The following is a 17466-nucleotide window of genomic DNA, read 5'->3' on the forward strand; positions in this document are numbered from 1 at the left end:
CCATCCGTGCTGGGCTGAGCATTGAGCTAGCAACTCGGCCTTGTAAAAATAAGAAAGCCTGCTAAAAAAAAAGGCGTCCCGATGACTCCACTCGGATTTAAGGGCTTTCTTCTTCTCCTTACACACCATTCTGACTTCCAAACCCTTATGGTCTGAACTTCAGCAGGCAGAGTCTTAAGTATAGTTATTTAATTTCTGGGTATGTTGAGAGAATAGCATGTTTAAATTCCTTGCATTTACCATCAGAAAACCTATTCCTTCTGCTGTAATAAAGTACTCATCTGGAGACTTTATTTTCAGATTCTTTTGATTTTTTTTGCTTTATGTTAACTACTCATGCATGCTATTATTGTTTTTGAAATTTTCTATGATCTTAGTGTAGAGATTTTGACACTACAGGGTGATTCACAGATTCATAGCTGGCAAGGTTACAAGTTGGCCAAGTTCCCAAGATTATTTGTAGTGATAAAATAATTGCCCATGTAGCATGTCTACTCAGTACTATTAAGTCATTTACCATTTTTAAAAATGGTTTCTAAGTGTATGCATTCTGTTTTACAGGCTGTTTAAAACCAACAGTGTGGAAGAAATAGTGGAAAATCTGATACAAGATGGAAGTCCATTTGCACTTCAGCACTTGGAGGTACAGTACATTATATAAGTAAAGGGCTGAACTTGAGAGATGTTACACTAGCAAGAACCAGAGGAGTCTTACTGATCCTTCTGTAATTTAAAATCAGCACTGATCCATAAGGCATTCGTTTAGAGATTTTGCTGGACAAAGATCACTGGGTCAGAACTGTAACACAAATATAACCATATACCTTTCAATATTTGCTTCAATGTCTATTTCAAAATTAAAAGATTAAAAGAATTGTTGGCCAACTGTGCAATCAATTCCTCTCTGTCTGTGCAATCTGATCTCCTTCATACTGAAATATGTGTCCATCTTTCTCAGGCTTAATGCATATTTTCCATTTACAATTCTAGACAGTTGGCATGAGTTCAGTCACTGGATGGCCTCGTTGCTAAGCCAGATCCTATTAGAGTTATAATCAGTTGCAGGAGCTCTGTGGAACTGCATGAGGGTTTCAGCCTGAAATGTCAACAGTTATTTCCCCTTCTCCTCCCCCCAGCAAAGGTGTTGTTCAACCTGCTGAATTCCTCCAGCAGATAGTTTGTTGCTCCAGGTTCCAGCATCTGCAGCTTCTTGTGTCTTCTATTAAAGATAGTTATGTGACAGAGAAATAACAGCAGCTAGAATGTTATCATGGGAACCTAGCTGCATCCCAATATTCATTGTAGTTTTGTTGCTTTTGCCTCAAGATACTTCACTAGTGCCTCAGCCTTATCCTAAGTATTTGATTGTTATGTTGTGCCAAAGCTGAAGATGGGTTATATTACTTGGTCTTATCTTCTAATTTATTGAAAATTCTAATTAGTTGTCTCTTTTTCACTGCTGTTTGCCACTGGATATGATGGGAAAACAGAGCTTGTCAACTTAGTCTGTAGCCAGCTACTCCTTTGCATACATTGTTCAAAAAGCTGAGAATATTATTTTACCATTTTAATAGGATCCATCTGCTGACAGAAGCCTCAATCATCCATTTCATGCTGTTGTTTTCAGTGCATTTACCACCAGTTTCCTCATAAGGGCAGATCAAGTAAGGATAAATTGTATCTAGATCATCTTGAATTTCTGTATAGGTATTCTTTTAATCTAGGTTTTAAAATAGTGCACTGAAAGCAGGTCCTGCTCTTTAATCTGACTGTTACTTTTAGGCAATTATTCACTATTTCAAGGTAATCCTAATTATTTCTCCTGCAGGTCTTTAATCGAACTTTATATATCAAGCTGAAAATTTTGAGTGCAAGGATACTAACTGCAACATTTTGAAAATCTTTTTTTAAATGTTTAACAATACTTCACTACTGTACCCTAATTTAATTACTTTATCACAGAAGGCGGTTACAGAAATAATTGAACTAGAAAATAATTTGATAAACTATTTGTGACATTTTTAAGTAATTTAAAATTGATGACTCACTGGGATTTAAGATGGATTTATTTTTAAACCACAGTCATTTTAAAAGAAACAGTTTAAGATTCTGCCCAACTGTGCTGGTTCATGATAGATTTAGTGTTGATAAAATACAAGAAAGTTTGCAAATACACAGGAGAGAAAAAACACTTTTCAAAATGGGTTTCCTCCAGGAAAGCCAATTATGCAGCATTCAAAAGCCCAATGCTGTATTTTACCACTTTAACGTGATTCAAGCACAATCTTTGCCACATCTTTTAGGGCTCAGCCGTTCTGGTTACAACTGGTCTTATTTTGTGTTGTTTCTCTCAATCTTCTGCCAGGTGATACTTAATTTGACAATGTACTGTTACAGCTCAACTTACATTCTTGCAGTATAATTTCTGTAGTCAAGTGTTTCAGCTCATCTTTTAAACAGAAGATTTCAGGGACTTTGGAACCTGTTTGAGAATCTTCAGGGCTAAGCCCATTCAGCCTTATGTTATCATCAACCAACTCTCCCAACTTGGTATGCTGGTGCCCAGCTAATCTCTTATATAGCTTCAGACGACTCTCTAGTCATTGGAAAGATGTTGCTAATCAACTCGTATATTAAGTTGGGGGAGACTTACACAAATTCCAACCTAGTGAACATTGCCAGGAAAATATTGAGAGCTATATTGAACCTGGCAGACAAGGCTCAAAAGGGAAACACAGAAAGCAACATGAATTAAGTTTTTGAACTAAAAAAGTAAATTTTCTGTCCTTCTGATTTCCGGTAAAATAGGAATTAATTTCACAGAGCTGTCAAGCCATTAATAATTAGAATTATACAATAATTTGAATCACTACTTATTATGGCTATATTGTTTAATGACATATAGACAATCTCCAAATAAACTAAGTGATGAATGGAGTGAATAAGGAATAGTCTAATCCTTTTGAGTTTATTTTACATTTAATTCATCAGTTACTTAAACATAGTGGCTTGGAACTTGGAGCCAAAAAGGAAACGATGGCACTTAGCAGTGATTTTGAAGAACACTGCCTACAATGATCTTGGTGCCATGGTCTTCTCCTTTTCGATTATTGGATGTCAGATTAAAGATTTCTCATAGTAGAGTGTAATTAGTCAGTGGAACAGCCAGCTAAAGCAAAAGAGGAAGTTAAAAGATAATTTTGAGTATTATTTTAGGTGTCTTACAGAGTACAAATAAGGATCAGAAACATAATGGGTATCCAAGAGATCCAAAATATTACAGATTTTTTAAGACTGTTACTACATTTAGCTGTCATATCTTATCAAAACAAATGAACATACAAAATAGCACCTTATTTTCAGTGTCCTTTAAAGTGTAAATAGGGTGGGGGAAATAGTATTTCAACAACAACTTGCATTTATGCAGCATCATTTCTTTAGTAAAACATCGCTATTCATCCTGTGGAAAGATAATTTCAGGGCTACAAAGTTAGTTTGAGAATTATTTGCTGCATTTATTTATTTTGTCAATTTTCTTATTTCTAGAAATCAGTTTGGAGAAGTTTGCACAACAGCATCCATGTTAAGGCTCTTTTACGCAAACCCTTAACTCATCTCTCTTTTCATAGATGCTGCCTGACCTGCTGAGTGTTTCCTTCATTTTCTGTTTTTATTTCAAATTCCAGGATTTGCAGATTTTTGGGTCTAATTTACAATGAGAAAGAGTAAAAAAAATGGGGGACAGCTTATTCTAGATTTCCATATGTAATTATGCATGTGCCTGATCCAAGCGCTGCTGAACTATTTCACGGTGTAAAGGTGCCAAGTACTGACTGCAAATCCTAAGTCATTTCAATATCATGAGACTTCTGTTCAGATCTCTGAATGATTGATCAGGGATGTAAATTCAATTCCCACCACGACACTGGGAAATTTAAATTCAGGTGAGTAAGTATATCAATAATGTTGAATATCAAACTGATTTTTGTCAGAACTACGATGATAAAATTCCCTAAATCCTTGGATACTCATCCACTTTGGACTACATCCTCCAGACCCAGTTGTGTACTCTTGCAGATGGCCTTGGAAGGAAATTTTTTTTTTTCAGGAGACATTTAGGATGCAGCTTGACTTTGACAGCAGCGTTCATATCCCGTGAATAGAAAAAAAATACAGCAATACCTTCCAGGGTGCCTCACAAGGAGTATTGTCATCAAAATCAGACATTGAGCTTATAAGGACGTATCTGAGCATGTGACCAGAAGATTGAAAGATGCAGTGGTTTTCATGGAGGATAATAGAAGAAAAGAGAGAAAACAAACGGTGTACGAAGGAGATTTCAGAGTTCATGGCCTTGGCAACTGGAGGCATGGTAACCAGTGGTACAGAAATTATATTAATAATTGATCAATAGACTGGAAATTGTAATGGTGCAGAACCCAATGGAAAACTGCAAAAAATTTCAGAAATAAAGAAGTGAAGCCATAGAATAATTTGAAATGCAGATGAGAATATTGAAACTGTTGTCCCTTGGTTAGGGCCTGCTCTGGATCAGTTAGTGCAGGAATGATGGGACCTTGGTTTGCTGAGAGTTAGAATGTGATGTAATCACATGTTTATGGAGAGTAAAATAAAAGATTGGCAGTGACTGATTAAAAAATTGTCTCGAGGTAGGAATCAGTTAAGCTTACAGCAGGTATTGAATCAGATAGTGGAGACACAAGAAACAAGATGTTGTAAATTGGAGCAACAAATAATCTGCTGGATGAGCAGCAGATAAAGTAGCATCTGTGGGAGGAAAGGATTATTTATCCAACATATCAACTATTCCTTTCACAGATGCTACTTGATCGGTCATTGTAGAGTCAGGTAATATAGCAAATTTTAAATGTTTTTTTAAATGGTGCATATGTGTGGTCTGGAGATGATCTTGGAGTCAATCATGACTCCAAGGTAGGAAGCGTTCTATTATGTTATTCTCCATCTGACAGATGCTTAATTCAGCAATAGAGGTGGTAGGTGGGCAATGGAAATTGTGTCTGGGGTGGAAAATAGTGACTTTGGCTTGTCATTTCCATCACAAAGAATGGAAGACAATTTAACTCAACCGGTACTCCTGTCAAATGAGACAACTGGCAGTTTAAAGATGAGATAGGTCAAGAAAAGTGATGAGGTTTTCAAAAAATATCTGAAAGTGGATTCTTTATTTTGGATGTTGTTCCGTAATGGTGTCACGTAAAATGGAAGGAGGCCAAGAGTGAACCCAGAGGTCAGTGAAGGGTTAGGGAAGGCAGCAAAGCAGTTAAAGCAAAGCATGGAAAGAGAAGTCTTTGCTATGTTGGTCACTAATGTTCTCTTGCTGTGACTGAACAGTTATGTGTTGAAGTATTGTTTGCATGATTTGTCTTTTCTCCCCTTTCTCTGTGCATCAGGTGTTGGCCTTTATTTTAATTTTTTAATTAGGTTCTTTCAGGTTTCTTGCTTTGCGGCTGCCTGCAAGCAAACAAGTCTCAAGGTTGTATAGTTTTTACATTCTTTGAAATATGGTCTCACCCATTTGGATGCCAGTGAGGATGCTTTCAGAAAAGGAATTCTGGTCAGCCATGTTAAAGATTTAAGAAGAAGGCAGAATGTAGGCCATCCTGCTTTTTTGTAATGAGCACCACTTTTCTATCTGTGCTTCTTTGGTTTATCATGCTTTTCAAACCCTGCACTTGTAAAACACAGCCTGAATACTAAACTACTGTGCAAGCCCTGGTATTCTACTGAAGTTCAATATGGGTATTGAAACTTGAATTGGAAGTGCTAGATGTGGGTTTTTATTTATAGTGCTGTGGCTGGTCCAAAGGAGCTACCTTGGGCAGTTGGTTAATTAGGGCAGCTCTTAAAGAATGAAAGCTAATGAAGAAAATAGCTGAGGTTCACTTCATTTATTTGGGACACTATACCACTTAGTTGTGACAGGAGACTGTTGCTGAACCGTTTCTAACTAGCATCGGTCACAAGCAGTTGCATGGCTTTAGACACGACACCGTGTTAAGAAAAATAGCATCAGTTATGCTTGTGTGTGTTCAAAAAGCAGTGATTTTTGACACTGGTAGTTGGCGAGAAATCAGCAGGAAGACAATTCAGAACTGCTTTGCTCATTCTGATTTCAAGTATTCAGGTTGGAGTTGCCAGAAATGATCACGAGTGAAAATATAATGATTTCACTACTTCAACAAGTTAGGGACTGCAAAGAGTTTGAAGGTACCAACAATCATCTTGAATGCTGCAATGAAAATGAAGATTTGTAGGATACATTCGTCACAAGCATTGTATGAAGGAAGTCATTATCTGTACCAGATATCTGCGCTGATTTTGTTCATTTACAGCCAATCAAAAGAAAACAGCAGTGTAAGTGGGATGAATTCCTCTGTCAATAATTATTAGTAACTAATACAAGATTTTGTAGTGCACAATAGTATTGATAGTGTTCTAATTTGTTCTGTATTTCATTTAAATAAATCATTTGTTACTCACTTAAACAGTAGTTTGCCTTTTTTTTAATGATTTCCATGAAACTTTGGCTAATTAGGGCAACCACTTAATTGGGCCAAAATGTACTGATCCGGATGGGTCTCAATTAACAGGAATTCTCTGTATAAAATGCATGGTCTGTTCTCAAAACAATACATATTTGTTGACTGAGTTACATAGTTAGAGTTAGTGACATGGCAAGCATTGTGTGCGCTGTCTGCAGAAACAGGATACTACTTGAATATGAACACTTGAAAGAAGATTATGTGTGTGATGTGACGTAATTCTCTATGTCCGTGATAAAACTCTGTATCGTATAAAATGATCTTCCTGCTCCCACCCTGATGAATTATCGGTATGTAACATTTTTAATAGTGAGGGAAATATTCTTTGATTTGGAATTTGTTCTCATGTTCAGTTGATATATTAGAGAGGATGCTGTTACAAATATTGTAGATGATAAGATGGCATTAATTGAAATGCTATGCCAAATTGTGACATTAAATTCAATAGATCCGTTGACTTGTAAGTTAGTAATCAGAAAAGATGATGCATTGATGTTAAAATACGTTGATTATTAATGTTCTTCAGAGATAGAATATAATGCCACCCACGCACAGCTGGTCTCCATGTGATTGTAGTCTGTATAAGTTAATCTTTTGAGTTAACTGAATTACTGTGATACAATTCCCTTCCAAAAGTGATTGCCTTCAGAGTAGTTCCACAGCATCACAATATAAATTACCTGCTCTGCTGCCAATGCAGGACTTATTTGATGATCCAGTTTCAAAATCAGAGCCAATTATGACAAATAGTCACCCAGCAGTGACAATAAATGTGATCTTGTCTCTATTTCCCAGAACAAATGCCAATATTTCAGAAGTTTAAAAAAATCTCTTCCCAATAAATGCTACACTGCTGTGCTCATTGATTTGGCAAATTTTATAAAGTAGATATTGTGTCATTATTCATACGTATAAACATAGAGACAGTATTTATACATATTTATGGCCAAACAGTTCAATGGTTTTCTTCAGTCATCACTGTCCCCTTTAGAAAATCACTCAAAGAACTGTGAACTGATGTACATTTCCAGATTGTGGTTCAATCTGACGGCAAATTTGGTTGGTCATACCTAGAAACAATGCAACAAGGCAGGTTTTCATAACCTGTCATCAGCAACCAGTGGTTTACAGATATTTAAAAAGAATCTTGAAGTTACTGTTTGAAGAAGTTAAAATAACAAAGGAGTCTTTCTGTCTATCTACAATCCCTGTACCAGTTTCAGTCAGTGACCTTTACAAACAGGACAGAGACGAAGAGTGATATTCCTTATAAATTGCTGTTACACCCATACTTGGCTTGTTCATGGAGTTTATGACAATGACTGGGTGGAATAATGTGGTTACACAAGTGCTTGGAGTTATCTCATATTTCTCTCTTCAGAATGTGGAAGCAATTCAGAAACTAAACAAGCTCATTTTAAGTATAATGTCAGGAGATCGGGTAAATTCATTTGGCATATACTAACCTTGCCAAAAAGTAATTTGGAATCATGTTTCTTATACCTGATATATGCTCAGTGGCCACCTTATTAGCTACAGGAGTGGAACCCGGTGTGGTCTTCTGCTGAGCCCATCCACTTCAAAGTTCGACATGTTGTGTGTTCAGAGTTGCTGCTTTGCACACTACTGTTGTAATGCATGGTTTTTTGAGTTGCTCTCACCTTCCTGTCAGCCTGAACCAGTCTGGTCATCCTCTGATCATTCTCATTAACAAGTTATTTTCACCCACAGAACTGACGCACACTTTTTTGTGTTTCTCACACCATTTTTTGTAAACTTTCACCATTTGTGACTACTGTCATAAAAATCCAAGGAGATCAGCTGTTTGAGATACTCAAAGCACGCTGTCTGGTACTAACAATCACTGCATGGTCAAAGTCACTTTGATCATATTTCTTCCCCATTCTGTTGTTTGGTCTGAACAACAAGTGAACCTCAACCACGTCCATCTGTTTTCATATGTTGAGTTTCTGCCACATGATTGGCTGATCAGATATTAGCATTAGCAGGCAGATGTAACTAATAAAATGGTCACTGAGTATAAGTTGTGAATTACCTCTTGTGGCAGCTTCATTCATACCGTTGCCCAAGAAGAGTGTAGTGACCAGCCTCAATGACCCATCACCCAGTTGCACTTACGTTACCAGTGATAAAGTGTTTTGAGAGGTTGATGGTGAAGCATATCAACTCCTATCAGAGTGGCAACTTGGATCCACTCCAATTTGCCTACCAGAGCAATAAGTCTACAGCAGATACCATCTCATTGGCTCTTTACACAACCCAGGAACATCAGGACAGCAAAGATGCATACACTAAGATGATTACAACTCAGCAGTTAATATGATTATCCCCTCAAAACTAATCAGTAAACTTCAAGATCTGGGCCTCAAGACTATCTTGTGCAATTGGATCCTGGATTTCCTCACTTGCGGACCCCAGTCATTTCCAATCGGCAAATACATCTCCACAATCTCTATCAACACAGGTGCACCACAAGGCTGTGTGCTTAGCCCCCTGCTCTGCTTGCTTTACACATCTGACTGTGTGGCTAAGCACTGCTGCAACACCATATTCAAGTTTGCTGCTGACATTATTGTTGTGGGCCATATCAAAGGTGGTGATAAGTCAGCAAACAGGAGAGAGATTGAAAATCTGGGTGAGTGGTGTAATAACAACACCCTTCAGTCAATGTATGCAAGGCCAAGGAACTAATTATAGACTTGAGGGAAACCAGAGGTCCATGAGCTGGTCCTCATCGGAGGATCAGAGGTAGGGAGGGTCAGTAACTTTAAATCCCTGGGTGTTATTATCTCAGAAGATCTGTCCTGGACCCTTCATTATGAATGTAATTGCAATTTATTTATATTTACATTTGCACAGTTTGTTGTATTCTACACTGTATTTGTTTTTTCATTGATCCTGTTATAGTTACTATTCTATAGATTTGTTGAGTATGCCCGCAGGAAAAATCTGAGGATTGTATTTAGTGGCATATATGTACTCCGATAATAAAATTTACTTTGAACTTTGATGAGGAGAGTTGTGCCTGTGATGGCACCCTTTGCAGCCTATTTTGATCCAATGCTTTGGGTCCTCCATAACCAGGCAGTGATGTAAACAACACACACAAGATGCTGGTGGAATGCAGCAGGCCAGGCAGCATGTTTAGGAAGAAGTACTTCTCCCTATAGATGCTGCCTTGGCCTGCTGTGTTCCACCAGCATTGTGTGTGTGTGTTGCTTGAATTTCCAGCATCTGCAGATTTCCTAGTGATGTAAACAGAATGTTCTCTGCAAATTTCCTCTGTAAATGCAAATAGCATTTCAATAACTCTTAATATTTATTCAGATGCTCAGTAGTTTCATACTTTTGTCATTTTATCTCCAGATTTTGAAGAAAATGTCTCCTACATCCATGAAGATTACTTTTCAGCAGCTCGAAGAGGGAGCTAGGAAGAACTTGTCAGAAGTTTTAATAATGGAGTACAGACTTAGCCAAGCTTGCATGGTGAGTCAGTGACACAGACTAAATCCTGTCATAGAGAGTGTAGCACTTCTTTTATATATTAAATTGCATTAGAAATCTAAGGTGTTATAATTTAATGTTGGAGGAAGAATTTGAAATGGTCAGGCAATGTTCAATTCATGTTCAATTTTCACTATCAATGGAAATGGGAATTTTAAATAAAAACATAAGAAATGTGGACATCATTGCAGCATAGCAATTAGTGTGACACTCTTAAAGCTTGGGGCATTCCAGAGTTCAGAGTTGATTTCCAGTGCCATCTGTTTGTATATTCTCTTCATGAACTTTGTGGTTTCCTCTGGGTGCTCCGGTTCGCTCCCACAATCCAAAGACATACCGGTTAATAGGCTAATTGATCATTGTAAATTATATATATTGTATATATACACACATAATGTAAATGTTACCCTGCAGGCAGTTAATTCTGCTGGTTCAGGTAATGATTTAGAAGTTGAGACAGCAAAATTATATTAGAATGGGACACAAAGGCTCTTAATGCCATAATAGTTTGGTCAAATTATCTGTTTCCAATCAATGTAGATACTTCAACTTACTACTTCTGTGTTAATGTAAATCAGTAATATCAAAAAGGGTTTATTTTGCATTTCATGCTTTGTAATTTATCTTTTACAGAGAGGCCATGATTTCTACGAAGGGGTGCGAGCAGGTAGGCAAACATTTTAGAGATATAAAAGTTAAGTCAGTGAATTTGCAGGTTGGGTTCTGAGCACTAATTCACAAATGTATTTGAATCTCACTGCAGCAACTAAGGTTTTTTTATTTAAAAATTGATTTAGTGAAAAAGCGGAAGAAAAAATGCGCATCATAATAGGTTTAAAAATAAGCCTGGTTCTCTAATTTTGTCTCATGAAAGAAACCTGCTGTCCTTACCCAGTCTGGCTTGTTTATCACTTGAGGTCGTTGTATATGTGGTGAACTTCAAACAGCTTCCTCAGCTCAGGGTACTTGGAGATGGACAGTAAATGTCAGCATTGCTGCCACTATCCTATAAACAAATAAAGAGAATGAATGCGTTCTGACGTGCTTAATTACCTCACTTTTTTTCTTTCCACAGTGATGCCAAATTTGTGGAGTATTTCCAATGATTTATTTATATACATTTTCTCTGAAGCTTGTGATTCTTTTGTTGAGATTTAGACCCAAAAAGTACTTAGAAAAATTTGGCACCTAAAAAATTATATTATTTTATGAATTACAGCAAAGCTACATTTCAACATTTCAAGCCTTCTGTTGTATATCAGAAATCATCCCAGTAATGTTCCCTTGAATGACCTTATTTTTGTGCTGTGTTTTTGCAAGGGCATGTATTTAATTATAAATACAAATATCAACGTTACATTTCGTTTATATATTTGCTGTGGAGTTGGGGAGTTGAGTAGGGGAGATGAGTTGGGTGGTGTACAAATAGAATTGCGTCAAGTCCAATATGTTGGATTCTGGATGCTATCTATTAAAGCAGAATTCCTTTTTTTATTTGGGAAGCTTACAAGAATATTTAATCGAAGGGTTCAAGTTGTAATATCTAATGAAGTCATTGTCACTGAGTCTTAAAATTGCTATTTTTCTAGCATTTTGCTGAAAAATAGTGTAACTGTACCAATCTACAACTAGTTCAGTCGATTTAAAAAATGCCTGGGGTTGCAAATATCCTGAACTTGTTAGGCTTTTTATGTTGTTCTGGATTGATCACATGAGTCTCACTATTGATTTGGTGCAGAAAGTTCAATATGTTAATTAAGCAATGTTAATGAACCTCTCTGGCAAATGAAACATTTACTTTCATTGACAAGTAGATATCAAGTGAGCCTGGATTGGAAAAGGATGATTAAGTGAAAATAAGCAAATGGAATTATTCATATCAGATTTCACATGAAGGAGTACCCTAGGGATCATAGTATTTTCACTAACATGACCTTTTAAAGTAAAAAGCATTTGTGCACTTGCTGTTTAACCATTGAAATAGATAATTTGAAGATGTTGTCTGTAAATTTTATACTATCCACTCTATACTACTGACTCCACCTAAATCACAGGATGAATTTAGAATCATGTAGTTTCATCAAAGGAAAATGTATTTGACAAATGCCAGAGTTCTTTGAGAAAGTAATGGCCAAGGGAATCTAGGAGGAACTTGCAATGTCATGCATTTGAATTTCCAGAAAACAGTTGCTTGGATGACACGTAAAAGGCCACTGCACAGATAAGATCAGTATTAAAGCCTCAACTAGTTATAATTTGTATTAATGAACTGGATGAATGAGACCAGTGTGTTGTAGTAGATTTGTACATGTCACCAAGAAAGGTGAGTTGGCAAATTGTAAGAGACACATAGAGCCTTCACAGGATATGGATAGGTTAAGTGTACGGGTAAATGTCAAATGAAGTATACAATGAGCAACCCGAGAGGTCATCCATATTGGAAAGAAAAATGAAAGGCAAATTCTTATTAAAGCAGTGAGTGTGTAGAGTGTTGTATAAGAAACACAAAGAGTTAACATGTAGGTAGATTAGGTCATTAGGGAGGCAAATAAAATGCTTTTATTGCATAGGGTATAGACTTGAAAAGTGGAAATTTTCATGCAAATTTCCATGCAATGGTGAGATCACAGTTAGACCTTTGTGTGCAATTTTGGTCTCCATATTTAAGTAATGGTTTACTTGTACTAGAGCAGAGAAGATTTCTTGGATGATTTTCTTTGATGAAAGATTATCATATGAGGAATAAGATATTATCTTATTTAAGTACATTAGCTTCTGGAGGAGATTTAGAAGGTGAATGCTGAGAAGATGATTTCCTCAGTGGGTGTGTCTAGAGTAACAGGACATAGTTTCAAAATGAAGAGTGGCCCATTTTAAGAGCAATAGAGGAGTTCCTTCTCTGACGGTCTTCAGAACTTTGTACCACCATATTCTAAAGGCAGAGATTAACAAGGGATGTGGAGGGAGAATGGGAAAGTAGTGTTGAGGTTAAGCTTGGATAATCTGTGATCTTGTGGAATGGAGGAAAGGGACAGATTGGCCTCCTGTTGATCATGTTTTTTATCTTTAGGTAATACAATCAAGATCTATCTGTAGAGTGTTTGATCTTAATAGTTATTCTATCCTTCTATTTACAGTCTCTTGGTGGACTGCAGTTTATTGTTACTATTGGGAAGCATGATTGGTTTTATTCATGGGATCTTTCAATGAAACAATTGAATATGAGGTTTGGATAAATGCCCAGATGAAAATCCAAGCAAATTAGCATGAAGGAAGTTAGAGACCTTTGAAATGGAGTATCTGAGATGGAAGCCAGTGACTATGGAAGTTGATGAGAACAGGTCTGATCCACCCAATGCTGGAAATATGAGGTTTGCTGAGTTCCTCCAGTATTTTGTGTGTGAGGCCCAGTGATCTGCCACAGTGCAGCTGGAGACTGTTATTGACAAATCTGCAAATTTCACAACATAGTTGAAGTATTATGTACTGCATCCATATTAGAACCAATATAAATGTGTAATCACAACTAAATGGCCAAGGTACAAAGTTAATCATTAGTGAGATACTTGAATAGTGCCATTGTTGCAACAGTTTTCTTTCAGCAATTGATAATCTCAACAGATGGTTTTTCAATTCAAGGTGGAGTTTAAAGAATTGACTGATAATACAATACTGATAAGGAGAAGTATGTCTTCAATCATTGGATTTGCTGTGTTGAAATGTAACTAAAAAATTACTTTTGCAATCCTTCTCATCTTACACTGAGTATAACCATAGCTCTCTGGCTTTAAAATAGCCCCATTTTTATTTTAAATAGGATTTTTAAAATTATCATATTTGGGAATAATATTACTTATTTATCCTAACAGTGCTGATTGATAAGGATCAAAGCCCAAAGTGGAAGCCAGCGACTCTGGAAGAAGTAACAGAGGAGTACCTGAGTAGCTGCTTTAAATCACTTGGAGCTAAAGAACTCAAGTTGTGAATAGATTAATGGTTTTAGTGTTTCGGAGTCAGCTGTGTTTCCTTTTGTCTTCAAATACTTAGCATACTTTTTGGTAAATGATGTATTTATCTGGTGAACATTAGGTACCAGCATAATAAATATGAGGGAAAACATTGTATTATTTGGTGACAGCAGCTACCAATAAATAACAACTTGTATATGTATAATACTGATAGAACAGTTGCCATGCAAGAATTGGAGGGATGGTATCAGGAGGATCGACCAAAAACTTGTAGAGGGTTGAGTTTTAATGAGGGCCTTAGAGTTGGAGGATAAGGAATGGAATTCCACAACATTGGAGAAGAAATATTTCACTTTGTTATGGAAGAAAAGAAACTGCATTTTTTATTTCAATCTTGGGACATGGGTATCACTACTAGAGCTATGTATATTCCTGTCGTAAATGATTGGCTATTTCAGAAGGCTGTTTGTAATCAATCTGTGGGTCTGGTGTATTATGTCCATGCTCCAGTTCGGTTAAGAATGTTGGATTTTCTTTGTTTAGCTTATAGCTATCTGATGATCTGCTTTACTTCAAATCCCATGATATGATTCAAACTTGCCTCTCTGGATTGACAGCCCAAATCTGTAGATACGTGTCAAATAACTACCATGCTATTAGACCTTTGTGTATGCTATTGCATTGATCAAATATTGTGAAGCTATCTGCAGTAACAGAAGCTGTGAGATCTGGGATGTTTGTCAAGTTCCCAGATGTTATTTATTTTATTCAGTCCTTCATTTGTGTTGGGCTGCATTTGATCTTCCTCCTCTTCTTTGTCTCATGTTATAACTTAGTGCAATATTTTTGCTATTACTCTGATGCATCTGATTTCCATTGTTGAAGAGGAGAGTCAAAATAGTGTCAGTACGCAGGAAAGTAAACATGAAGAAAAATCAGAATCTATCCATTTCACCTTCTTTCATCCACCAGTCTTGCAGTATAGTGATCATGTCTTCAATGTTCACTTTGATTTTTGTTCAATTGTATAGTTTCCTACTGAAAGGTGATACATAAATTCAAAATACTTGATTTTATTGAATTATAAGTTTCTGATTTTTCTTGCTGGAATGACTCCTATTCAGCATTAAGGCAATCATGGTGCTAATTTCCAGGTATCCCTAAGTAAACTGTTGCTAACCCATAAGAGTAAGTTCCCGTGGAAAAAGAAACAGTATATGGAATGAACCCATTCACAATTGATTCTGAACTGTTTTTGAAATGGAGGTATAAAACTTTAATTTAAACACACACATTTCATCCCCCTGAAAGCCAATCCCTGGAAATAGTTATTTTTATTTTCCATTTATGGGATATATGCCTCTCACAGGTGCATATCCTTAATTGTCCTTGAGAAAGTAGTTATAATCTACTTTTTTTTCCAATCTCTGTTTTCTTGTAGAACTATTGGATGGAAGTTCCAAAATGTTGACCCAGCCATGACTAAAGCAATCACAGGTTGTCGGTCTGGTTTTATTTTCATTACCTTTTTTTGCAGCAATTTGACAGTATTGTGACTTAATTGGCCATTTCAGAGGACAGTTAAGATTCCTCAGCATTGCTTTGTGTTGATTATCAATATACACGAAAGCAGAATTTGCATCAGTAAACAAGATTGGTACCTATATTATTGATTTGCATCTCCAAGATAACATTTGGAACATAAGTTAAATCACACAATTTTTCTAATCCATTTGCTGTAATTAAGTGAAAATCCCTGTGTCTCATTATTATTTAAAAATATGACTTAATCATGATTCTTCAAACTAGTGCTACGTTCGTTCAGTACTGTTAAATTTAGCAATAATTATTTTTAAATTGTTATTCTGGATAATTAGTGAAATGCTTTGTTTATAATGGTGCCTTTGATAGGAATATTATTATTTCTGTCTTAAAAGTAAATTGATTGATTGTAAGTATCACATTGCGCAACTACCATTTTCTGAGTTTGTTAATACAGTTTACTGCTGGATAATGGCAATCAGTGGATTTTACAAGTTACTTAAATGACAAATAAATGAAACTATAAAATATGCATTATATGTTTCAATTTTTTAGATGTGCTGTTTGATTAAAATTGTTATAATGCAAACTGTACTACTGACTAAGTTGCATAGCAAAAGTAAAGCTATCTAAGCTTGAATCGATAAACCAAATCTCATTTTTGAAACTTTAAAACAGAACTGGGATTTCAGAAGTAACAAAGAACAAGATTTTGGTTTCTCTTCAGTTTTTGTAAAGAATATCTAAACAGAGTATGTTAAAACATTTCCAGCATCTGCAGATTTCCTCGTGTTTGCATGTTAAAACAAACTCCATTTCTTTGTGTAATACTGGGTTTGTTCAACAGGCATGTTAAATTAGAAATAATGACTAATGTTAAGAAATGCACTTAAAGCACAAGTGACAACATTTTAATAAAGTAGCATAATACATACAGTATTTCCATAGTAAGTGTAAATGGAGTTAAAACATTACCAAACAGGAAGGCCCCAGACATGGAATATATTTTACACAGACTTCAATAAATTTAACATTCAAAAGTGAAATATCAATTATAGTACAATCAGGATTTTCATTAAAAATATGGAAATTCTGAAACTGATTTGTGCATTGATGTATTAGTTATATCCTCAAAATCTATAAAATCTGACTAATGCATTTTGATTATCTTTTAATTTGGACTTCTTTTACAAAATAAACCTTGTGTCATACCGTTTTATTTTCTTATAGCTTAAAAAGCCATTTCCACCCACCAAGTTTAGCCGATGCGCAGAAAATCTGATCCTCCTATTAATTTTTCCTGTGACCTTCCCTCCCCACATTTCCATCATAACTCCTCCACCTTCCAGATTCTACCACCCCAACGACTAACCCACATAATTGGCAGGAAACTCAAGTATTTGGAGAATGTCAACAGAGAGAATGTGCAAACACTGCACAGGCAACAACTGAGGTCAGGGTTGCTCCCAGGCTGTTAGGGTTCTGAGGTGGTAGCTCCGAGTGGAGCCACTTACCTTCTGGCTTTGCACTTAGTGCATGTGTGCTTAAAAAATTACATTTCTTTTCCTGCTGAAACAAACATTACTTGTATTTTATAATGTAACTTCAATTTAGGCACATTTAGATAATCTGAAAATGTCAATAGTTATGAAATGGATCAATATTAACATTACTTTAGAGTTTGATCTTTACTTGAGGCTAATTTGAGCACATGGTAAGAGTCGGCAACTTACTCTTAGCCTTCCCTTCTGCAATCAATGGTTTTATTTTATATAAAGTTTGCTTTATATTAAATTTACTTTTCAAATAACCATTTAAAAACTTTTAGTCTTAAGTTGTATGCAAAT

At 36.0% G+C, this 17466-nt stretch overlaps 1 protein-coding gene and 1 long non-coding RNA gene across 4 annotated transcripts in view; one reads left to right on the forward strand and one right to left on the reverse strand.

Annotated features, from left to right (window-relative positions):
- Nucleotides 1–16151, forward strand: part of hibch (3-hydroxyisobutyryl-CoA hydrolase) — a 125037-nt gene extending 108886 nt beyond the window's left edge. For both annotated transcript variants that reach the window (XM_073046990.1, XM_073046991.1), the window contains 4 exons: nt 562–643; nt 9972–10091; nt 10743–10776; nt 13979–16151. In XM_073046990.1, coding sequence (XP_072903091.1) covers nt 562–643; nt 9972–10091; nt 10743–10776; nt 13979–14094 — 352 coding nt within the window. In that variant the 3' untranslated portion in view covers nt 14095–16151. The remainder of the gene's footprint in view (nt 1–561; nt 644–9971; nt 10092–10742; nt 10777–13978) is intronic.
- LOC140728372 (uncharacterized) overlaps nt 1–17466 on the reverse strand; it is a 106154-nt gene that overhangs the window by 56038 nt on the left and 32650 nt on the right. For both annotated transcript variants that reach the window (XR_012099057.1, XR_012099058.1), the window contains exon 2: nt 11001–11115. This is a non-coding gene — a long non-coding RNA (uncharacterized lncRNA). The remainder of the gene's footprint in view (nt 1–11000; nt 11116–17466) is intronic.

The sequence above is a fragment of the Hemitrygon akajei genome, chromosome 5 (assembly GCF_048418815.1).
Source record: "Hemitrygon akajei chromosome 5, sHemAka1.3, whole genome shotgun sequence".
Classification (NCBI taxonomy): domain Eukaryota; kingdom Metazoa; phylum Chordata; class Chondrichthyes; order Myliobatiformes; family Dasyatidae; genus Hemitrygon; species Hemitrygon akajei.